The sequence below is a fragment of the Syzygium oleosum genome, unplaced genomic scaffold (genome assembly GCF_021117445.2).
Source record: "Syzygium oleosum isolate NSW1041296 unplaced genomic scaffold, Sole_v2.1 Sole_v2.19, whole genome shotgun sequence".
Taxonomy (NCBI): Eukaryota; Viridiplantae; Streptophyta; class Magnoliopsida; order Myrtales; family Myrtaceae; genus Syzygium; species Syzygium oleosum.
Window position 1 is genome coordinate 1056394 of NW_026607503.1, and position 23613 is coordinate 1080006.

Here is a 23613-nt window from a genome sequence, read left to right on the forward strand (position 1 = left end):
TTGCAAATCAATTGAAGCGCGAGTCAAAACGCCATTGGATTGGATGAAGGATAAGTGATCATCAGAATAAAAGATTGCTGGTAATGAGTATTTAAAAAATCATATATTTATTCTTGAGGATAAAAATGTACTGGTGGCAAAAATGGTCATTGTCACCTTTTCCACCCAAAAAGATCCTTAGCAGATGCGGCTAATGACTCTGACGTGGGGGCGCCGACGTGACACTTTTTATTGTAATTTTCATTAAGAAAAAACGGCTGAGCAATCCTCTCTCCCACCGATAGGTATATAGTTTGTGGATGAGCTAAACTCAAGACAGGAAGTGATCGCTAAGGCAAAAAAATTCGGACAAGATGCAGCTCCCGATAGATTTTCAGAATTGGAAGAGATATGGATAGGGAGAGTAATGTCGGGCAATACAAATCAATGCTGACGAGGACGTTACTTTCTTAAGTAGAAGGAGTTTGTAACATTTCAAACCTCATAATAGATGGAAAAAGTTGTGTCTTGTGGTTCAAAAGCCAACATCCTCCTCAAAAACCTTTCGTGATTACTCAAATTATTCTTTTCGGGATCTGACTCACGTAAAACGAGCGGAACCGATACACTTTGTCTCTCACCAGCACAAAGATGCCGATAGTGATCACACGGGTGATGATTTAATTGTCTCAATTATTGTACTCCTTTGCATAATTGATTCGATCATGACTGATGCTGCAATAATATCTTACATAAGTGAGCCACCTTATTGTTTCGCATTTCACATATGTCCGAATCAACAGGGACAGATGATGACGATAATACCTCTTTTACTCTGACTATTTTTTTTCTCGGGTACCTCCAAAAGAGAAGGGTCGTTCTTTCTGTCATCTCATCTTTTCTCTTTTCTCTTCCGGAATCAAAAGCATATGCTTTTGCCTCCTAACTGTAAGTTTTTCTTTCCCCAATTGCGAACGTGCCATGCCCCTGCAGGAGTCAATTTGCACGTGCAAGGCCAGACTGAATTTTCATGACCTATCCTTCTTCTCTGATTTTTCTTGGAACGACGCAGCAATAATCTTTTTCGTTACAACATTGTATCGAAAAGGCAGCATATCATAAACAGTACTCCTTGACCGTTAGCTCGGGAATCAACTCCGATCATGGTAGCTGAGCGATGGAAACTATAACTATCAAGCCCGATCTACGTAGATTAAACTCTCAAACGAGTATTCTGAGGAACTATATTAAAGTAGTGACCATTCGAAGTAGATATTGGTTTTGAATAACATCACAGGGGCTAATCTATCCGACATAGGACTTAGTTGTCACAAACTCTCTCATTTAAATCATTAATGTTCTCATCAGCGTTGGCTTGTATCGTCGGCGATACACCGTCTATTCGACATGTGACCTAGTCATTTTTTGCCTCCTCTCCATCCTAGAAGCATATTAGAAATATTGTTTGAGCCATCTCGCCTTAGTAATCACTTATTGCCCTCTTCATATCAGGTGTGAGTCTCGTCTATCCATGAGCCATACATCTACTAGGGATGGTCGGTGGTCCTGTTATGATACAATTTGTAACCATCCGGCCTATTCCACGGGGTCAAGCACGCAAAAGAAGTTTTCTAGAAAACCACATGTGACTATGGCCATATAGAGGTGGATCTTACTTGTGAATAGCATCACCATGCCTCATCCATTCGATATGAAAGTTGACGTGTCACAAAAACAACTATTGTCGTGAGTTTGAAGTTTAGTACACTGATGAGCCAATCTTCATATAGGGCGGCGGACTGTGATAAAGTGTTTTTCTTTTCTTGAAATCTCAACTTTGTAAACTTCTCTGAATTGAGATTTCATGAGTACAAATTGTGGCTCAAATAAGGCATTCTATAACTGATGTTGTACTATTATGGTAATCGCTAACCCCTAAAGAGGTGATTGATTGCCCTTGGGGGGGAAGGAAAGGATAGTTCGATTCGCCAAACACCTTGTCATTATATACTCTTCACATATATGGACGTACGGCAATGACTCGATATTGTAGTGATGGTGATGATTCAAGCACGATGGAGGTGACAGCTCAAGACACGGTCATGCAATTTGAGGAGGGTGTATATGAATGAGGATGTGGGTTGTGTACTGACTATATCTGATGAGAGCAGGGAACGATCACCAGGGTCAGAGAGCTCAAATAAGGAGCAGCTAATGTTAGGTTTCTACAATAGCAAATGGGGTAGGAACGAACTGAATTACGTACCAAACATGTGGAGAGTGTTCGTGGGATATATATGGAATTAACATACTAGAGATGCCTTTTGAGGTAACCGCAAGCTTAACATTGATCGTACTTAAGTGGAGCATTACCAGGATTGATGACCTTCTAGGAAAGTGTTTACATGTACGCCAAAGAATAAAGCCGCAAAACTGTAAAGCTTGGTATGGGACCGGCCAAAACAAATAATACATCGGGTATGTTAATCAAGAGGGTCTTAGGCTCTTTGAGAGCGAGAGAGAGAGGAGAGAGAGGTTTTCATTTTCTTCAATAAATTAAATTGGGTTATTAAGGTGTAAAATTTCTTTGAAAATTTCGCCAATTAGAGGTCATAATCGAGTGGACCCGAATCAGGCTGGACCATGAGGTCACGCCTAGACTTTTGTCTAATCCATCCGACAATGAAATTGTTACGTACGAATCTTTATACTATATCATCTTGGTCAGGCCAGTCTTTCTCACTGAATGTCATTGCCAAAACCTATACAAAAAATCTTCAAGCCTTTGCTGCTTGAGCCGGCCTGTGGCAGCTACACATACGATCAGGTATACCACCAATTAGAGATGATAAAAAAATTCCTCAAAGCAGGAATAGATAAAAATAGAGCATTTCTACTTTTAAAAAGACCTTATTTGTGATCTCAAAGAGAGGTTTTCACACGAACCAAGTGAAGTGCGCCCAATGTACTGACGAGACCTCGCGAAGTCCATCGTATGACAGTTTTGGTGCATCTAAATTTTTCTTTTAATTTTCATGACTTGCAAAGCACACCATTAGAGCTGCTTTTGCATTTTGTCGTTTTTTATTTCGAAGGCCTGAAACAATCTACTTATTACTTCTGCTTATGATTTAATCTTCGAAAATGGCAAACGAAAAAGTTACTTTACACTTCAAAAGGTATGAAGTATTAAATCATGATCTATATGTCGGAATTTTTTTTTCATTTTTTAAAAAAGTGTCAAACCCTTTTTTCGAACTAACGGCCGAACAACAAGGGTTGCTAGATTTGCAAAACATTAATAGCCCTTAGCGCTCCCAAACGTTAAACAAGGTATTACGACCCGCATGTAATACTGAAAAGGGGGAAAGTACGAAGGAAGGAAAAACATTTTTTTACGGAAGATCAAGCTGAATTAGAAACATTTTCTGCCACCGACCAAGTTAAGGGAAGAAAAAAGAAAATAATAATTCACTTGTATAAATAGAATACCAATATGAATATCTTATGATTGGGTTAACTTTTTATGTGAATCTGTGGATGTGCATCATTCATTTGCATATAATAAACTTGGGTGCAACTTTTGGATCCACCATGTAATGATGACAGGCTCGTGCTCCAACCCTTCCTTTGTTTGGTAGATGCTGCTGCTACATGCTGTTGCTTTCCCCCTTACGCTGCCTTTTCCGCCTGTTGCCCTCCCTTTTCGAGTCTTTTCAGCACTGAAAGTGAAGATCAGTGAGCTTTTTGGATCATGGATTCATGGGCGCGCCACAAAAGCTTGCATCTTTTTATATGTTTCTCTTTTGATTTGCTTTTGTGTATTGGTTTCATGGCAATCCCTCAAAGAGTCTTTAAGCATTTATTACGTGGGGAAGCTCTTGGGTTATTTTATATGAGGCTATGATGACAATTTGGACAATTTAGTTGCGGAGATTGCACCATGTTTGGTGGAGATGATTGTAAGAGGAGAAATATGATTGTGGAAAATGTTTATCTTATATGATTAGATGGAAAATAAAAGAAGGGAGTAAGAGAGATCGGCAGGGATTTATGTCAGTATGTTGTATAAATCCCTTTCTTATAATATGTGATATTCGACTCTTTCAAATCAATTATCTCTACGATTGCACACAAATCGTTGTATCCATGTTTATCGGGCAAAACTACATCTGGGCCGTGCGTGGCCCTCAAAATTGTTATGGGGTGAGGGACGTCGTGATCTGAACATATGATCTTGCCATTCTCTTTTCAATTCAGTTTAGATTGCGACTTTCGAAATGTATTTTTTTGCGTGCTTCTACTTTTCACATAAAACAAATCTAAAAGATGAAACTAACACTTTAAAAGTAGCAATTGGTCATCAGCCCAAAACAAAATGGGCGTGCCCTTTTTTTTCAGAACTCTCTTTAGACTTTTTCATCTGCTTTACATTCATAGGATTGTGCCCATGGAATCCGATGTCCATTAGTGAAACTTTCATGAGCTAGATCATATGATTAGGCTGCCCTATAACAGCAAGTCAATAATTGGACCAAAGATCTTGCAAAAAAAAGCAAATAAGTTGACTGTGCATTCGGAATTATTGAGGCTAGGACACTCACAAAAGAGACAAGTTCGCACACTAAAAATCTCCGACCCATCTGGATAAATTTTAACTGTTTTTTCTTAATCTAAATCTCATTTGCATTCTGGTCTTCTTAATCCAAAACATCTGATACTTTTATAATATAATTTCTGACATGTAGATTTTAACATAATTTTTATGAAAAAAATTTGATCCTACAACTAGTGATCCCAAACTATCCAAAGAAGCCTATTTACTCAGCTAAAGAAGCATGTCATGTTTGTCAGGGAACCAGACAAAATCACGCAGGAAGAAGGCTCCGAGAGAACATTGGAGAATATTTCGTACCTTGTGTGAAAAATGAACGTTTTAAAAAATATTTTTCGAAAAACGATTATTTATGAAATTTCATTATTTACAAAATATATAGACATGAATTATTTATTGAGAAAATGAAACAAATAATCCTTAAACTTTGGCTCAATATGCAATGTAGTCCATGAACTTTTAATTTGTTCAATGTAGTCACTAAACTTTAATTCTATGTGCAATGTAGTCTCTAAATTTTTAATTTGTTCAATGTTATCCTTAAATGTTCGGTACATGTTCAATTTAGTCCCTGAATTATATGAAAATGTTCAATATAGTCATTTCATTAATTCAAATTCAAGAACTATATTGAACATTTTCATATAGTTCAAGGGCTAAATTGAACATAAACTAAAAGTTCAAGGATAACATTAAATAAATTAAAAGTTCAGGGACTAAATTGAACATTGACCTAAAATTCAAGAACTATATTAAATAAATTAAAAATTTTAAAAATTAAATTATATATTAAATTAAAATTTAAAGACTATTTATGTCATTATCCCTTATTTATTTCAAGCAACGTAAACGTTGATTCTTTGACGACGGAAAAGGACAAACAATTGCCTGAAAACGCTCTGTCGCATCATTATTTTTGTATTACTAATAACTCAGCAGCTCAACTCCCACCATCATGACCCCACGGGGACCAATGGACAAAAGTCACATGAAATCCCTTCAGTGGGGCCCCCTCACCACCTAGCGTGCCCCCCCCCCCCCCCCCCCCGATCAAAAGAGAACCTCGGACCCCACCACCGCCACCAATTATTAAATCGCGAAAAACCTTTTTCACGTCAAAGTCTTTCTTGATAGGAGGGATAATGACACGAGCGGTCCCTGAATTTTGACTCAATATATAATTTGATCCCTGAATTTTTAATTTTTTCAATATAGTCCCTGAACTTTAACCCAATGTTCAATGTGATCCATGAACTTTCAATTTGTTCAACTTGATTCCTAAACTTTTAGTAAATGTTTAATTTAGTCCTTGAAATATATGAAAATATACAATATAGTCCCTGAACTCGAATTAATGGAAGGACCATATTGAACATTTTTATAAAGTTCAGGGATTATATTGAACATATACCAAAAGGTCAGGGACCATATTGAACATTGGGTTAAAGTTCATGGACTACATTGAACAAATTAAAAGTTCAGGGATCAAATTGCACATTGAGTCAAAGTTCAGAGACTGTTTGTGTCATTTTCCATTGATAGAACAGCCCACCCCCCGTCCGATAAATAAAAAACAACAGTAAATTGGGGAAAATTTCATTTTGATACCCAAAGTGGGGTCTTTTTCTCAATTTGGTACCCAAAGTGGACATAGTCTCAAATTGGTACCCAAAGTGCCCATTCGGTCTCAATTTGAGTACTGAGTTCGCTATTAGGTCAAATGCTCATCATTTGGAAAGAAATTTCTTGTTCCGCTACGGAACAATATTTTACTTTTTTATTTTTTTTTCCTTTTTCTGTTTTTTTCTTTTCCTTTTCCTTTTCTTTTTTTTTTCTTTCTTCCCTCCGCCGGCCACAGCCATGGTCGGCGGAGGTCGCCGGCGTCGGGCAAGGGCGGCCCTCGCCTGGGTTGGCAAGGGTCGCCCTCGCTGCGTCGGGCGAGGGCCACCCTCGCCTGGGTCGGCCCTCGCCCGAGCCGCGAGGGCGACCTCGCCGCCCAAGCGAGGGCCGCCCGCCGGCGCCGGCGAGGGTGACCCTCGCGGATCCGGCGAGGGCAACCCTCGACCTCACCGGATCCGGTGAGGGTCGGCCCTCGCCGACGCAGCGCGGGCGACCTCGCCCGCCCAGCGAGGCGGCCTCGCCCGACGCCGGGTGACCTCCGCCGACCATGGCTGTGGCCGCGGAGGGAAGAAGGAAAAAAAAAGAAAAGGAAAAGGAAAAGAAAAAAAAAGAAAAAAAAAAAAAAAAAGTAAAATACTGTTCCAAGAAGTCGAAACAATAAATTTCTTGCTGCGCGTGGTGAGCATTTGACTGGCCGGCGAACTCAGGTACTAAATTGAGACTGAATGGGCACTTTGGGTATCAAATTGAGACTGAATGAGCACTTTAGGTACCAATTTGGGACTATATCCACTTTGAATACCAAATTGAGAAAAAAGCCCTATTTTGAATATCAAAATGAAATTTTCTCCAGTAAATTGAGTTGGCGATGTGGGCCTCCCAAAATATGCTCTCCACGTCTTCATGATGGGACGTCCTGATTTGATATTGATTCTGAATTTTTTCATCTTTTGAACAAACGAAATCCATTTACCCTAAGCTTTTTGTAATAACGCAACTCATTTACTCATGAGAACTAATAAAAATATGTTAAGCATTGTTGACATGATGAAAAATTCGTTACTTCATCTGAAAAATTATCTGACGGACCTTAATGAAAAGTAAATGTATCGCATAAATATAAATTTAGGATTCTTTACGTGACATCATAAAGTTTAGATTAAATATATCACGGTAGACATAATTTAGAGTTTTTTATGTTAAAAAAAGAGTTTGCGATAAATATGTCATGGTGAGCATAGTTTCAAGTTTTTTTATGGCTTTTTCCATTCTCCTTTTAATTGGATATTATATGGTCCTAAAATGCCATTGGTTTAATTAAATAAACTCAACTCATGTAACACTTATTTATGAAAAAATCTTATGTGTGAATACGCACGAAGTATGGCAAGCTAATTATCGCCTTCAAAACATCAGCAGTTTAACTTTTCATTTAAACACTTCAAAAGGGTATGGTAGTAATTTATTTCTTCGCATATCCCCGTAATTGATTTACGAAATGGTTAATACAAAAAAAAAAACCCAAATTGATACGCATTTGACAATTTTGCCCCAAACTAATTTTTTGATAACAAAAAATCCAAAACTAGTATACCTACACAAATTTACCCTAATTTAATTTTTTGACCACCAAAAACCCCAAACTTGTACATCCGTGACAAATTTATTCTTCGTTAGTTTCTATTAAATTAGATTAATAGCACGAAATACCACAAACTGGTATACTGTGACAAATGAAGGGTAAAGCCCCAAACCGGTATATCCATCAATTGTCACGTGTCATCAAACTCAGCAAATTAACGGTAAAATTTAAAGGAAACTAACGGAGGGTAAATTTATCACAGGTATATGGGTTTGAGATTTTTGGTGGTATTAACCATTTACAAAATGCCTTTGCATACTAAACAAGCTATGCCCGCACGAAAGAAAAAACCAATCGTGATGTAAGTTTATTTTTTGAAAATGCTACACAATATTACACGGACATTGCATATAATGCCAACTTTCGAATTTGGCATCCATCCTTATGTCCTCACGTCCATTAGTTAATGAAGGCCAGGCGGATACTGACTTTTACCATTTTGCAGCAATGCACTGATGCAAAAAACCGTTTTAGAGTTGAGAAAAATTAGGAAAATAGAGCTAAGAAGGGATAATTACGTTGAGAGAAAAATAGGAGAAAACTGTGTTCTAATCAATTTCGAATTGTTAATTAATTTAGCACCTCGCCAGAAAGGGAAAAAATAATTATCATCAACCTGTATTGAGAGTAACCATCCATTTCACTCATTTTATTTTTGGTGATTACCATTTCTTTTTTTTTTTGTTCACGCGGGGCGTTGCCTTTGATTTTTCCTAAAAGAAGAATTTGTCACGGGCGCCAAAACATTTTCGTGACGAGTAATTTACGAAGGAAGATACGGCGACACAAAAGCAAAATTTCTTTACTTTTATTCGGTCGAATGAGAACAAAACAAGCTTACAAATGTACACTGTCGCAGCTGAAGTAGCTCCGCCACACGAACGAACGAACACGGGACTGTTTCGCTCTCTCCTCTCTCCGTCTCTCTCTTTCTGCGAAAACGTGCAGGTTTCTCGCACAGCGGCACGCAAAAGTTGGGAACTTTTTAGGTCATTTTTGACGTTCTCTCAGGATCTTGCTTTGGAGTTTGGGGTGGGTTGGGAGGGAGCGAAAGGCGAGGCGATTGGGATTACGATTACGAGGCCGCCTGCTGCTGCTGTTGTTACCACATCAGTTCTCACCTCCCCCGTCTCTTCTCTCTCTCTCTCTCTCTCTCTCCGTCTCGTTTGTCTGCGAGCTTGCAGTGGGCGCAGTTCGACCACCGACACGCCTCGCTCCGCCTTCGAGGTGGTGTGGCCGTCGTTATTGGCGGCATTTCACACCGGAAGTTCGTAATCTCTGATGGGTACGCGCTGCTTCCCTTTCTCGAGCGAGAAATGTCCCGTTTAGTTTCCGGTTGTTTCCTGGGCAATGTTAATGTTCTTTTTTCCCTCTTCTTGCCGTGAAATGCATTTTCAGTCGGCTAAGTGCGTCTTTGTTTCGTGATTTTTGGAGCTGGGTGCGGTCATCTCAGCGCATACTGATTGCCTTGTTTTTTTTTTCTTTCCCCTCTTTTCTTGAAGTTCGGACAAAACCACCCTCTGTTTCGGGACTCGAGATTGAAAATTTTTGCAGGGCCACTTCATGGTTTCTCCTTGTCTCCTTCTTTAATTTCTCTTGTTCTGTTCACGGTTTCTTCAAATTTCGAAATGGGTGATTTGTGTTTTCAGTTGGTGTGGATCTTGTCTTTTTTTCTCCCTCCTCTGAGCTTCGATTGCGACGGCTCACTTTCTTCTTATCTTGAGCTCTTCAAGATTCGGTGCTCAAGGACCACCCAATTTCTGCTGGTGCTGTTCCAACTTGGCTCATTGGTTGCTTTTTCTTACGTATACTGTGTCGCTAATTGTTATCTTGCGTCTATTTCATTTCGTCTGCCATACCCACGTCTGATTGAGATTTCCAGTCTCCATGTCCATGATTGTGAGTTTATCTATGTTCATACGAAAACATCTTGTCTGGTCGGGTATGGTATGGTATGTGCTAAGAGAAGATTTGATAAATAAACAAAGTGGAGAGAAGTCATGGTGATTCCGCAAGTACTGGATGATGCCTTTATCGATGCTAATGGTTGTTTCGCGAATGTCATTGAAAGTCGAGGTTTAGATATTTGCGGTCTCTAGGCGGCGTTCTGTTGTATGCCAAACTATTTAAGGTACAGAGTGTCTGACGTTGTGGTTTTTGTTTGAAGAACGAGTGCCACTTAAGGATTTGCAATCTGATTTTCAAATGATTAAGCAAGTCATAACAGTCTAACAGACTGTGAGGAATTTGATCTCCACAAGAGATACTTGTTTTATGCAATTTATTCCGTATACCCTCCATCAAGCCGACCAGTTTTTCCTACCTAGTCAAAATCTATTTAGGATTAGGTTGAAATCGACAAATTATATTTGGGTTGAGTGAAAATTGGCAAATTCTCTTTTTCTACCCCAATGTATTGGGAATTTTTTTTTTTTTTGGTCAGAATATATTGGGAAGTTTGCACATAGTTAGAGATAGAAAATTTGGTTGAGTCTGGAGAAATTAACTAGCTATGCACCAGCGCATCACCTCATGGTTCTGAGGGAAAAGTTTCTGAACTGTTCTTATTGGGAGTTCATTGCATGCTTGTACTTGCATCTATTTCGTTTGTGGAATGGCTGCTCCATTGCCTTAATGGTGTCTGGATATGCCCCTTATCTCTCCCCTGAACACTTGTTTTTTATCTTGTCAGATATCTTCTTTGCCACTTTCAGTTTTTCATTTTATACGTGGAATGCCTTATCTCTTACGACACAAATAAGCTTGCATAGCCATGTGCCTTTTCTCTTGTAATATGCTTGGTGCTGATCTGTTCTACTGCTGTTATCATTTATCAGATTGTAGAGTCCCAATTTACTGAGTTAATCTACCTATGGTTTGCAGTTAATGTAACCAGAGACATTTGTGAGCTACGTCGTTCCGGGCATTGAGGTTTAAAAGATTAAAGAATACAGTGGTGGCTTGGTGAAAGGGATAAATAATGTGGTACTGAGGTGCTAAAATATCATGCTGTCTTAGATAAGTAATTCCTTGGAAGTATGGAATGTTCAGAGCTCAACAAGAGTTCGGGAGTTAAGAAAGCGCCCAAGACAGAAAATGGGAAGACTCATGCTTATCGCAGTATGAATCTGCAGGAAAGGTTCCAAGTAGATGCTAACTTGTCAAATGCTGATTTCCATCATGAAATCACAAAGGTTGTTGAAGATGTACCAACTTATCCTTTGGAGGATAAACAAAAGGCCAGGATCAGAAGAAATACAACCGAGGATGATGAGCTGGTTAAGTACATGTCGAAGTTGCCAGCTTTTCTTGAGAAGGGGAAAAATATCCAGGAGAAAGCTTTTAGCGTTGGAGTTCTTGACTGGCGACGTCTTGAAAAATGGCAGCATAGTCACAAACAGACAGTGCCCGGATATAGCAGGTATTCCACGTCTAGTAGCAGCACCTCCTCTTCATTCTCGGTGGAGGGATCGTCCAGCCATTCCAGCAGAGGTCGTAGTTGCTCCCCCATACACCAGAGAATACCTCGCTCCACGCTTCAATCTGAGCTGCTATCTTCTCCCAAAGATATGGATGTGCAGTCGTCTGTGAGGCCTTTAAGAGATAATCTCGGTAAGTGTAAAGATCTGAAAGATGGCCATGAGAATGACTACCGGCAGGCGCAGCATGAAGTCAACGGAACAGTTCAGATCCGTTTAGGGGAAAAGATGGAGGATAAAAAGGGTAGGTGTGACCCTGAGCCCATTCAGAACGCTGAAACTCTGCCATGCTTCGGAAGCGCCGAGGTGGGATCTTGTTCCGCTGAGAAGGCGGAAATTAAAGAACGTGATTTTGTGAAGAGATTGGAAAGGACCCAAGAGTCAAACTCTGGTGTCTTTGAGCCAGAATTAACAGAAAAACCCAATAGAGTGGTTCTCCTCGTGCCCAAAGATGTGCCAAATCGTGCTAATCCTGAAGTATCCAAGCTTGTGAAGTCGAGAACACATTCCGACAAGAAATTATCAGAGGTAAGTAGAAGGGGTATTCTGGAAAGATCCAGGGAAACTCATCATGCAAGACTCCATTCGGACATGCAACATTCTTGCACTTGCCCCTTGCCTCTTGAATTTGACTGTAACAGCCAATTACGAATGAAAAGGCCTAGCTCCATGGATGCAGGGAGTTCAAAGTTTCCGTCGGATGTGTCTCGTCAACCAGAACGGTCAGCTGGGGTTTCTTGTACATCTAGAGTAGGAAATTCAGATACGAAAATTCCAAGTATCATGCCAATGGTTTCAGATGCAGTGAGGGGATCAGAACCAAAAGTAGGCGATGTAACAACTGAGAAGGTAAGAAGCACGTCCCCTTTTCGTCGATTGAGCATTGGTATGGGCAAAATAGTGAAAAATTCCGGGTCAAAAGAGGGTTTGACCTCAGGGAAATTGGATGCCAAACATGCTTCTGCCAAATTTGTACCAGAGAATGCTGAATCCTCTGCTTGCCCTTGCCCAGAAAATCCACGCGCTGACAAGTCTAATTCTGCTGGAAGATCCAGGTCTAGCCCTTTGAGAAGGTTGCTGGACCCAATACTGAAGCCAAAGTCGTCAATTATCCATCACTGCAGTGATCCATTGCAGGAACATTCAGTTTCTAAGGATAAATTGTGCACATCATTAAATAGTCAATCAGATTCTGTGACTGGACAACCAGCAAAACTGAAGTTGGATTTGTCTAGTTGCAAAACAATCAATGTCCGTGACTCCCATTTAAACAAGAGGCAAGGATCATTGCCGGTGCAAGCTCTTCTTCGGGTTGCGTATAAAAATGGCCTTCCTTTGTTCTCGTTTGCTGTTGACAATGACAGTGATATTCTTGCAGCCACGATGAAGGAATGCAGTTCCCCGCAAGCAGATAAATCCAGCTGGATGTATACATTTTTCACAATTCGTGAAGCCAGAAAAAAGAGCGGAAGTTGGATTAGTCAAGGAAATAGGGGCAAAGGTCAGGGTTACATCCCTGATGTCGTTGCTCAGATGAAGGTTTCTGGATCCTGCTTCTTAAAGTCGAAATCAGGCATTTCTACAGATCAATATGGCTCTCTGGAGTATGTATTGCTCGCTGTGGACACTAGACTGCAAGATCAACAAACAACAGATTTCCAACCGAAGGATGAGCTTGCAGCTGTTGTTGCCCAGATCCCATGGCCTAGGAGAAAAAGTTCGGCCCAAGATGGGCCTGAAAATAATGCCCGCGATGGCTTATCAGAGCTCGAGTCAGTTGGTTCCTTCAAGAATCGGCTAAGTAATTCTTCTAATGGAGAAAATCCAGATGATCAGAATCCCCTGGTTAATGAAGTGCCTATTAGCGCAACGGTGATACTTCCGAGCGGTGTCCATAGTCTACCAAGCAAAGGAGGACCTTCATCGCTCATTCAGAGGTGGAAATCAGGTGGTTCTTGTGATTGTGGGGGTTGGGATATGGGTTGTGAACTTAAGATACTGGGCACTCATGGTCATCTCTGCAAGAACTTGAGTTCATCGAACTCGTCTGACCAATTCGCCCTTTTCTCTCAGTCTCAGGTACTCTTTCTGTTTAGGCGTCTGCTAATTATTCATCTGCCTCGCAGGTAGAATCAATTATTGACTTTGCTTTTATGATCAATCCTTATCTGCAGGTGGACACACAGGAAAACCAGCCTGCCTTTATTTTGGCTCCGTTCAAGGATAACATATTCTCAGTCGAGTTTAGTTCTTCTCTCTCGGTGTTGCAAGCTTTCTCCATATGCATTGCGGTCTTGGACAGTAGAAAACTGATCGAGCGTGCAGGAACGCACAATGCGGCTGAAGAAAAGCCGCTCGGCAAGACCATATCGACCTGCGAAGGTGGCGCTCGACCTCCTAATCACATCATACGGGACGCTTCAGCAAAGTATGTCGCTTATCCTCCTCTTTCTCCCGTCGGGAGAGTTTAGCGCAATCCTCGCAGATTACGTCGCAGCTACAAAATATACGGGAGTATGGTCCTGCCTTCTAAGCCTGGCGGGTCCTTTCTATAGGCAAACCTTAAGCAAGATGATAAACTCTGGAGATGTTTTTCCGGGATAATAACAGGGACCTTCTTCCGAGAGTTCTTCTCTCTCTCCCCTTGTTCTGGCAAATAGTATCGATGCCATCTGTAGTCATAGACCTGTTCCTATTTTTCTTCTCTCCATAATGTAAGTGTGCATATTTCTCAGTGACTCTATTTCGCTACGTCGGCATACTTCGGGGTCTGTCTGTTCTCGCGGTCGCTACGATCTCCGGTTAAAAGATGATGTGAAAGTGCATTCGCCCCTGCACGGTGTGCTCGGCAGCCGGCACGGACATGCATGCCTGGAGGCGCCCCGACGGCCGAGTGTTCTCGGATCTCGCATCTATTATATGCTCAACAGTTAATTACAATAAGTAGCTAACATTTGATGAAGATAATTTGAAAGATTTTTGTTGCCCTCCTAATTAGGGGTGATTCTAAACCGGTTTTAAGGTCTACATATAGGGAGCGGGCGGTCTCGACAAGTAGGTTTCAGATTTCAAATGTTCAAATCTGCCCCACTTCGAAGCCGCGCACCCCTATTCTTAATCCGCGAAAGTCTTACGGATCTCTGCATCCGTTCACATTTCGAATATATGAAGGTCGAATTACACACAAAAAAAAAAAATTAATGTACGGTCCATAACCCTCGCGGGTCTCACATGTGTGGTGGCCCACCAGATATATCAAACCCCCGCGAAATCCAAGGCATGTCAATCCCACGTGCGGGCCCCCACGCTCGAGACTTTCCGAGTCGGCGATGATGGCTCCACGAGGATGCGCGACAACGGCGAGACCCGGCGCAGACGGGATCGAATCTCGCGGCTGACAATCGGCGATGCCAGCGCTAGATCAGTGGGCCGCGAAGCACCGGATAATCGCCCCCCAACCTCCCCGCGCGTCGCCGTCGCCGTCGCCGTGGCGGTCGCCGTCAGAAGTCAAGCCCCCATCGTGAAAAGTATAATAACTACTCTCTCTCTCTCTCTCTCTCTCTCTCTGTAGCGTCATCTTCGTCCGGCGACACTTTCAAGCTCCTTTTTTTCAAAAGCAGCTTTCCGCGCAGCCGAAAGCAGAGGAAATAATCGCGCCCTCTAGATTCCCTCCTCCCCGGTCAACCCCACACCTACTTCTTCCCCTCTCGACCGGAGCGGGGTTCCGCTTCGATCGCGAATCCCGGGTTTCGATCGGAGCGGGAAGGGTCGGCCGGCGGTTCCGATCCGATCGCGCGATCGCGATCCGCCGTTATGATATCCCGGCGGTTCTAGTCCGATTTTACCGGGGGGGCGGCGGCGGCGGCGGCGGCGGCTTGTTGAGGGTTGCGCTTGGGGACTTGGTACCGGATTCGAGGTTTTTTTTAACGATGATCGATGTCGAGCTCTAGCCTGGCCGTCGAGAGATGCCGCTCTATGTTCGCCGCGAGGCTTCCAAGGTAAACTTGGTCGGGATTCTCCCATGTCGATTTCAGCGGGCGCGCTTTTTGCTTTTAGGCCTGGCCTGTGTTTTTGAGCGTACGTCGTCTTTTTCTGTGCGTGAAGTTGTGGAGGAAGATTTGGTCGGAGGTGTCGATAGAGATTTCGCTGCTCGCCGAGAACTGGAAGTATCTCCTCGGCGGACTTGTTTTCCAGGTTTTTTGCCTCCTGTCCTTTGTCCTCAGAAAGTCGTGGTTATGTCTTGTTCGAAAATGGACCTCGACTTGAATGCGACAGACTAATTAATGAGGTTTTAAATAAATGAAGGTTGAGGCTTTCGCTTTTGCACCTGCCTTTGATTATTCGCCTGCTGTTTTGCGAGTGTTTTGTGATGCTATGCACAAATTACAGCGTGATAGCTCGATAGGTCTGTGTTTACAGGTTCAATCAGTTATATTGGTTTCCTTGGGTAATCGGTAAAAATGAAAATTTTTTGGTAATTGGTTGTGATGGTCCCGAGTGTATAGAATCAATATCAGCCAAATTTGTTCGTCTGTGTCTGATATATAAGTCACTGGCATGCACGGTGGATATTTCTGTTCTCCAGTAAACTGCGTCGTTTGGAATGCTTACAATATTGTTGGTTATCGGTTCTGGTATGTTTTGGAAAGTGATTGATTAAAAGGAAGCATGAGGGGTATAACTCTCTAATAGTTGCTGTGGTAATAATTCTCCATGCTCTGCTGTTCACTTGGGAATTTATATTTCTTCGATTGTTTCATGAAAGTTCGTTTCTGTATGGAATAAGGGATTGTCTTAAGTCACATTGAATTAAATACTTCGATTGTCTTCTTAGCTACTTGTACACTTCTCTTCCCTGTATACGCTCTTATCATCTTATCAAAAAATTGATTTTTTGAGAATTGCATGAATGATGCTGGATTGTTGTGCCATAATTGACAGTACATTCATGGATTGGCTGCCAGAGGAGTTCACTACTTGCATCGTCCAGGCCCAATACTTCAGGACATTGGTTTTCTTCTTATTCCTGTAAGCGTACTTTTCCCATTCGCATCTAGACTGTAATCATTGGAAAAAGTTGATTTGTTCTGATTGTTTCTCACGTCATGGCATTTTAGGAACTTGGTCAAGATAAAGGTCATATCAGCGAGGCTTTGTTTACCTGCATCTTCTGTTCATTTGCTTTGGTAAGATTTTAAAGTTTTTTATGCTGTGAGGAATCATATCTCCTGATTGCAGTTCTATCATTGCCTATCATCTAGAAGTTAGAAATAAGTGTACCTCTCTTTCGGTGATCAGAAAACTATCGTACTTCTACTTTAGATATACTTTCAAAGGTCCATTCTATGAGTTGACATGGTGATTCTGTTGTAGGTGGCATCTGCACAGCTTTTTAATTAACCCAAGAAGTTAATGTGCATCTGGGCTTTTACAAACTTAGACAGATTTCTTTTTTCCTCCAAGCAAATGTAGATCTGTGCAAAGTAATTAATGAACTCCTGAGAATTCTTTTGAAATTTTTTTCATTTGTTCATGAATAATTTTGAAACTGCAACTTAAGGGTTTTTTCCATATCTACCTTCAATTATATCATTGAGGGTGTGTTTTAACATCACTTGCTTTTTCTGGTGCTATTTCTACATTTATTGAAGAATCTCTTTCGTATAACTTAAGTTAGATAATGTCCCAAAGACTGGTGGTTGTATATGTATAAGGAGATAAGAGGCATCATTATAGGTAAATTCCATTGGCTGTAGTAATAGGCGAAAGATGAGTTCACTCTGTGTGGCAGCATAATTTCTTCCCTTGTCTATGGCTTTAATTTTTCGTCGTAAAAAACTTATATATTTCACTTACTCAATTATCATGGTTATATATACCATTATTTGTTACGTGACATGATTATAAAACTCCACTACTGTTGTGACTGTTATCTGTTATGTGACATGATTATGCTCGTCTGCTGTTGTTGTAAAAAATTTTCCAAGCATTAAGTGTGACAACTTATTCAATTTCTATTCTATGTCAATAGTCTTTTTTTCTTTAGCAATTTCTTCACTCTGGTTTTTAACTAACGGAAACCTTTTTCTGTTGCAGTGGACTTTTCACCCGTTCATATACCAGAACAAAAAAATTTATACAGTCCTAATGTGGTGCAGGGTTCTTGCTTATTTAGTTGTAAGTGTAATCTATGTTTCTGAAACATTTGTAGCTTCATGTTGTTTTCTTATATCTGCGAGTTTGTGAATGAATCCTCAGGCATCAGGTTTTTAATTGCATCTTTCGATACTGATTACTGTGGAGAGCAGTCACTTGATGGAAAATTGCTGTAGGAAAATTTAACATGCTGAATCTTGCTATACTAATTTTCAGTGAACCTTTCCATACATTGCCCACCTTTTTTTCCAGCATAAAAAAGGATAATGAAAAAGTTGACTGCTTAATCTATGGGGATATCTTTTGGCCAAAAAAATGATATGGCAATATCTGATCTGAAATTGCACGACTGCAATTTAATTTTTCTTTTCTTGTGTTGATGAATTAATTCACCAATTTCAGTCTTCCTTGCTTTCATGCAATTTTTTTCTGCTCAAATGGACATGCTTAGCAAGTGCACCTCATTTTAGGGGACTTGCTTCTGCTTGGTTGAGTGGTGATGTTTGTCAAGTTGGTTAGCAATATGGTTTGGAAAAGCATTAGCTGCTTCTTTTATCTTCCAAAGCACCATTTAAGTGAGTTGGACATGAAGAGTGGACTTTCTAGTGAAGTTACTCTTTAGGAAGATTCTACTCTATAGTTATATCTTTGGTCACCATTTGCATTGTAATGGTTCTCTTGGGATGTTGTAAAATGGCAACCGGTGAAAGTTGGATAGTCTAGACTTTTGTGTGTCCCTCGCTTCCTCTTTGATGGTTCGTGCCTATATTTAACCATCCTGATTATAATCCCTAGGAATGGCTTAGTGGCAAGTGCCCCTTCGCCATGTCAGTGTGTAAACCCACTCACCCCCTGCCATTGACCTATGAGTCAAATGAGCCAATTGGTTTCCTAATACGCTGTTGTTTATAATCTGTTGCATGTTCAGTCCCTGCCCCATTCGTACATTTTTTGACTTGCATGCTTGTGTCACCGCTGGTTTGATTTAAGAATAACACAGTATCCTCCTGTATCTGCTTAACAATTTCTTTAGGTCTACCTTGATTTTCTAGGCTTCTCAAGTTCTCCGGATTGTTACATTCTATTCAACTCAGTTACCTGGTCCAAACTACCATTGCCGTGAGGTAGGATACAGTAATATTCTCTGATCTTTCTGTTTCATAATTGGAATTGTTACTTTTGGTTCTTGGTGATTCTTTTTCCTCATGATTGTAATAAAATGGATTGGTTTCTTCAGGGTTCAGAACTTGCCACGTTACCACCTCCAAGAAGTGTGCTTGAAGTGGTCTTAATAAACTGTGAGTGTTAAAATGTATTCACATTGACATTATATGCATTGATGCTCATGTGATTCTTTTTTTGCCCGCAGTTCCACGAGGGATTCTCTATGGCTGTGGTGACTTGATTTTTTCATCACACATGATCTTTACGTTGGTTTTTGTCAACACATATCAGAAGCATGGCACAAAGAGGTAGTCCATTACAAAAATCATGTGATTTCTCAAGTAAATTAGTCCTTTATAGCCCCTGATTGCTGTAGTTGGACAAACATAAGTCATCAGGCTTAATGGTGGCTTTATTTCCATGACTGCTCCTTTCTTTATTGGTAACGTGCTTATGTTTGCTTGCAGGTTTATCAAGCAGTTTGCTTGGTTACTTGCGGTGGTTCAGAGCCTGCTAATTATAGCATCTCGTAAGCATTATACAGTGGACATCATTGTTGCATGGTAACAACAATTCAATTGGGACCTTTGCGGATTTTTTCTGGAAACTAACCGTCTTTTGGACTAAGAGTTGTCTATTTGCCATGCAGGTATACTGTAAATCTGGTTGTGTTTTGTATCGACAGGAAATTGCCAGGTAGGTTGTTGTTTATGCATGCAATTTCACTGTAAGTATGGATATATTACTGAAAGGTAATACTTATGCATGGAGGTGATGAATATGAATCGCATGCTAGTCTTTCTGAAACTTGCTTGAGATACGTGGCTACCTTTGTATGGAATGCTCTAGTAATTTGTTACTGTTTCTTTATCGCAGAAATGCCTGATAGATCAATGGCAGCTACATATTCACCATCCCTACCATTGAGTACCAAGGACAAGGAAAGCAAGAGCAGAGGAGAGCAATACAATCTCTTAAACGGGGGTATCGAACATGGGAAAGCCTGAAAGATAGTATATCAATAATGACACGAGCTGAAGATAGCCGTGTTGCGGATCCCTATTATTTCCCTTCAGTGTAGCTCCGAGAACCGTACAGCATTGACTATTCGTAAATCAGTTATTGATGGTCGGACATTCATTTGGCATGGTTCTCTAATGATTATAGAACAAGTCTTTCCACTATGAATTCGCGGTGGTTCTTGATAGTGGATCTAGCACTGTCCTTCAATAATGATATAATGGCTTTGTCTAATTTCCCTCAAGCAAGTATTTTGTGCAATGATCATAACACTCGATATTGTTTGTTAATGTTATGGCATTAACGCCACACATGAAATAGTAGTCAAACTAATACTTAGTTCCATCGTGGAGTGATAGTTTTACATTCCAAGTCTCTTCTCCAATCAATCTATTTTGAATCTGTGCCCAGTTCATGTCATTTATAAATTTATCAAATATTTATGCTTATAAACGTGTCGGATTGTGTCGAACGTAGATAATTCTACATATCAGATATTGGCTATGCCGCACCTAGGACGACACAAAAATACCTTGAAAGGCAATAAATTCGGGGACCCTCACTGCCATCCATCCATCAATACCTCTAGTTACTTTTACGATTGGTGAAGAAAAAGCACATATATTTACTACGGTTCTACATTGGTCAACTCTATTGATTTTCATAAACAGTTTTTCCCGGTTTCGTGATGGTTCTTTTGCCTTGCGGTAATTCTCCCTATTTCGCCGGGACACTCATTGAACCATCAGGCATTCGGCATGAGTGCTATTCATGTTTATCCCCCACCAGAAAAGAGTTTCACAGAATTTGTACCGCGACCATCTAATAAAGTAGGCAGGTCCATTTTTGTCAAAACAGCATTCATGTTCGTCGGAGCCCTCATAAGCCGCCTCCCGAACATCGGTGAGGTTCACGCCAGCACAAGAGTCCTGAATATAGTTTTTTTAAGATGAATAAGGTCCGTTCTGCTTGAGTTGATGCTAAAAGGACAGGATACAATGTTAGATTTCTCACTTTTTCACAGACAAATATGGTGCTTCCCCTCATAACGTCTGTACAATTATAAGTGTCCACAACTTCCACAATGTTCTCTACCCTGCACACTATCTTTGAGAATCTTTAAGTGTGATCCCTAAGTAATGCCCTTCTTCAAAAGAGGAGACTTTAAGGATGGTGAGTTAAGGCTTTGAATCTCAAGACTTGTCATGACAGGGATAAAAAAGAACTTATTCCCATGCAAATCACTATGCTGTTGTCTAACATAGCCATGAACCCAAAAAGCCTCACATACGTTTCCTGTGGCGACAGCAATGCCAACCTACATTTGCACTGGCCATAACTCTCTCTGAGAGAACGGTCAAATTATTATCTAGAAGCCACAACATGCGGAAGTAAGTTATCCAGTGGCATGTTTCCATCTGCATTTGTCAACACCCGCCTACTTCTCCAATTCAAGGCCCGTACCAAATGAAATGAGAGAGTAAAATCATAAAACATTTCTTGAAGGTTCTCAGCAGGAATACAGGAGCTAATCTGGACTACCGTCACCAAGAACTCGTCAAATAAACTAAAGTTTGAAGCCCACAGACTCCTCAAAGCTTCATTCCGGTGAACTCTAAACAAACAAATATCAAGCTGCTTGGGCTTCAGGATGTGGTGTCTCTGTTGGCGTTGTCAAGCTTGGAAGGCTACTAGATGTACTTCCCAGATTAGGAATATACTTCCAACAGCGCTTGTGAACACCACTTATTTTTTTGGGAGCATCGGCAGCTGGCAACCCTGAGTGAAGCACCAAGAATGTCAAGTAAACCCTAAACATCAGATCAAAGGAATAGAATTTCAAGAGGACGAGGAATCACGAGACAAGCTTTTAGCAGTTATCATTGCCTCGACAAGTATCCTAAATGAGCGAGGCGCATTTCTCACAAGTTTCCAGTACATACAGATTGCATACAGGAAAAGTTTCCAGGGAGTGCTAAAGCTTGTTGGGTATTTTTGGTTTGACATTGCTTTACAACCAAAAAAAGGCGAGATGTCTGAGTCCAACTTGGAGATGGAAGGGACCAACCAGCCACAACAGCTAAAAAGCATTCTCCATTCAAGAAGGAGCAACTCCCATCTTTCTTTTCTCCCCTGGAACCTCTTCCTCCTTTCCGCGGGGATGGCAAAAGAAATAGAGGAAAAGAGAAATCCATATATAGGTTAATTCAGGAAGTAACAAAATATAAGTTAATTCCAACTTTCTACATCTTCCGATTTCAATTGTGCGGTTCCCTTCATAATAAAGTCAATAAGATAACAAGAAATAAGTCCACAATACAGCATGATCTTGCTGACATCTTTTTAAGAGCCATTGGAAATTGCTTATGATTTGCATTAGCTTGTCACTTTGGAAGTCAATGAAGAAGCTCTCCTTGGACAAGGAACGGTCTTAGACAGGTTTTATCTTCAAAAACCAGGCTGATGAAGGTAATAGGAGATTCAAAGGTTTCCTATCATAAGATAGCAAAGCAGCTCCTGGGTGGAAATGTCAGACTTTGATGGGCATCATAGCGATTCTATTTAAGGTACCACCGATAGATATTTTCTTTGGTCGATAGAGTAAATAAGATTCACGGCCTCATGATTTATGATAAATTCCGCCACTGACAAGCCATAGAAACTAATAGAAGCTGCAGAAAAATGTCACTTCTGCAGATGCTTAAACAATCACAGAGAGAAAATGTGCACAAGAAAGACTTCGAGACTGCTCGAAATATCGAACTAACAGGCCTGCGCTGCACTGAAGTTATGCCGCATTGCATATTCTGCTCAAGTCAAATCTCCTCCCCATACAGCTTCTAAAGTATTCAATCATCATCCAATGAAGTATAAAATCACAAATCACAAGCATGTAATTCAGAACTGACCTTCTTTGTGAACGACACCCCACGCCTTGCCATGCCTCCCATCCTGCCAAAACACATCACATAAACCCTAAACCCTCAGAACCAGGAACCACAAAGCACGACCCAGTAAAGACGAATCAATCATCAACCATGGTAACATATTTAAAAAATATCCCCCAAGAAAATTCGAAGAGCCCACCTTGTAGAGATTGATCTTGGTGATCTGGTAAGAGACGCCGGTCCAGTGAGCCTTGGCCATGTGATACCCGATGCCCCAGTTGGGGAGGAACTGAGCCACCTCGAACAGGTTCTTCTTCTTCTTCCGCTTCGGCTTCTTCGAAGAAGAGGAAGGAGAAGAAGAGGAAGGGCTCGCCGGAGACGGCGGCGGGGAGGAGGCGGCGCTGAGGTTCCTGAGGAAACCGAACGATTGCCTCAGCAGGCTCAGGGGCCGATGGGTCGCGTTCTTGCCGACGAGGGCGGTCGCCATTTCTTCCTTCTTCCTCGAATCGCGAGATCTCCGGTCACTCTTCGCGGCGGCGGCGGCGGCGGCGGCGGCTTTGGGACATCAGAGTTTACGAAGTTCTTGTTCCTCCGGCGGTTCTCTCGAGTGTCCCAGGTAGGGAAAGCCGAAAGGCAAGAGGGGAGTGCGCAGAGGAATTCTTTTTTGTTTTTTTCCTTTTAAAAAAAGGGAAAGAATAAAATGGAAAAACTATAGCAGGGAAATAAATGTACTTTCTGTCCATTTTTTTTGGGAGGAAATAGAGAATAAGGGCATCAAGAATTCTAAAGAATTTCGTGAAAATACATTATAAATTCTAAAATTTTCCAAACAGTACAATTTAAGTATTAGAATTTGGCATTCGAATCCAATTAAAGATATGGTTATTGACATAAGTCTTTATAATTCTGAAGTCGATTATGAGTGAAGAATAAAGCTCGATCGTGATTTATTTCTTTTGTTTTTTTGTTGATATATGACCTAAGTATGAGATACAGAGCATGTCTTCGGATCAGCGATATTAAGTACCTTTGTTTACGCGGCAGCGTAGG

At 41.0% G+C, this 23613-nt stretch overlaps 3 protein-coding genes across 7 annotated transcripts; 2 read left to right on the forward strand and 1 right to left on the reverse strand.

The window, feature by feature from the left end:
• Positions 1-8760: 8760 nt before the first annotated feature.
• Positions 8761-14073, forward strand: LOC115670275 (uncharacterized). 4 transcript variants are annotated; one of them, XM_056319919.1, is made up of 3 exons: positions 8761-9141; positions 10694-13414; positions 13510-14073. In XM_056319919.1, the coding sequence occupies exons 2-3, from the start codon at positions 10895-10897 to the stop codon at positions 13804-13806; spliced, it is 2817 nt and encodes a 938-aa protein (XP_056175894.1). In that variant the 5' UTR covers positions 8761-9141; positions 10694-10894; the 3' UTR covers positions 13807-14073. The 4 variants fall into 4 exon arrangements, with proteins under 4 accessions (XP_056175894.1, XP_030447370.1, XP_056175893.1 ...); XM_030591510.2 differs by having other exon boundaries at positions 10740-13414; XM_056319918.1 differs by having other exon boundaries at positions 8762-9141; positions 10753-13414.
• A 780-nt stretch (positions 14074-14853) lies between these two features.
• Positions 14854-19843, forward strand: LOC115670501 (phosphatidylinositol:ceramide inositolphosphotransferase 1). Of its 2 annotated transcripts, none has more exons than XM_056320116.1 (11): positions 14854-15333; positions 15440-15529; positions 16277-16363; positions 16453-16521; positions 17432-17512; positions 18544-18615; positions 18729-18789; positions 18861-18963; positions 19123-19218; positions 19305-19407; positions 19532-19625. In XM_056320116.1, exons 1-10 carry the CDS (start codon positions 15301-15303, stop codon positions 19384-19386), a joined length of 774 nt encoding a protein of 257 aa, XP_056176091.1. In that variant the 5' UTR covers positions 14854-15300; the 3' UTR covers positions 19387-19407; positions 19532-19625. The 2 variants fall into 2 exon arrangements, with proteins under 2 accessions (XP_056176091.1, XP_030447660.1); XM_030591800.2 differs by having other exon boundaries at positions 14858-15333; positions 19305-19351; positions 19532-19843.
• A 1305-nt stretch (positions 19844-21148) lies between these two features.
• Positions 21149-23217, reverse strand: LOC115670145 (uncharacterized). Its single transcript, XM_030591342.2, has 3 exons — positions 22763-23217; positions 22585-22627; positions 21149-21454 (listed from the first exon to the last, which is right to left on the reverse strand). The coding sequence occupies exons 1-3, from the start codon at positions 23048-23050 to the stop codon at positions 21306-21308; spliced, it is 480 nt and encodes a 159-aa protein (XP_030447202.1). The 5' UTR covers positions 23051-23217; the 3' UTR covers positions 21149-21305.
• Positions 23218-23613: the final 396 nt, after the last annotated feature.

Coding starts and splice junctions, on each gene's coding strand:
- LOC115670145 (XM_030591342.2), bottom strand. CDS start 23,050: ATGGCGACCGCCCTCGTCGGCAAGAACGCGACCCATCGGCCCCTGAGC. Junction 22,628..22,762: donor CCAAGATCAATCTCTACAAG/GTGGGCTCTTCG, acceptor GTGTTTTGGCAG/GATGGGAGGCATGGCAAGGC. Junction 21,455..22,584: donor GGGTGTCGTTCACAAAGAAG/GTCAGTTCTGAA, acceptor TGCTTCACTCAG/GGTTGCCAGCTGCCGATGCT.
- LOC115670275 (XM_056319919.1), top strand. CDS start 10,895: ATGGAATGTTCAGAGCTCAACAAGAGTTCGGGAGTTAAGAAAGCGCCC. Junction 13,415..13,509: donor CCCTTTTCTCTCAGTCTCAG/GTACTCTTTCTG, acceptor CCTTATCTGCAG/GTGGACACACAGGAAAACCA.
- LOC115670501 (XM_030591800.2), top strand. CDS start 15,301: ATGCCGCTCTATGTTCGCCGCGAGGCTTCCAAG. Junction 17,513..18,543: donor GGGTTCTTGCTTATTTAGTT/GTAAGTGTAATC, acceptor TTGATTTTCTAG/GCTTCTCAAGTTCTCCGGAT. Junction 18,964..19,122: donor CAGAAGCATGGCACAAAGAG/GTAGTCCATTAC, acceptor GTTTGCTTGCAG/GTTTATCAAGCAGTTTGCTT.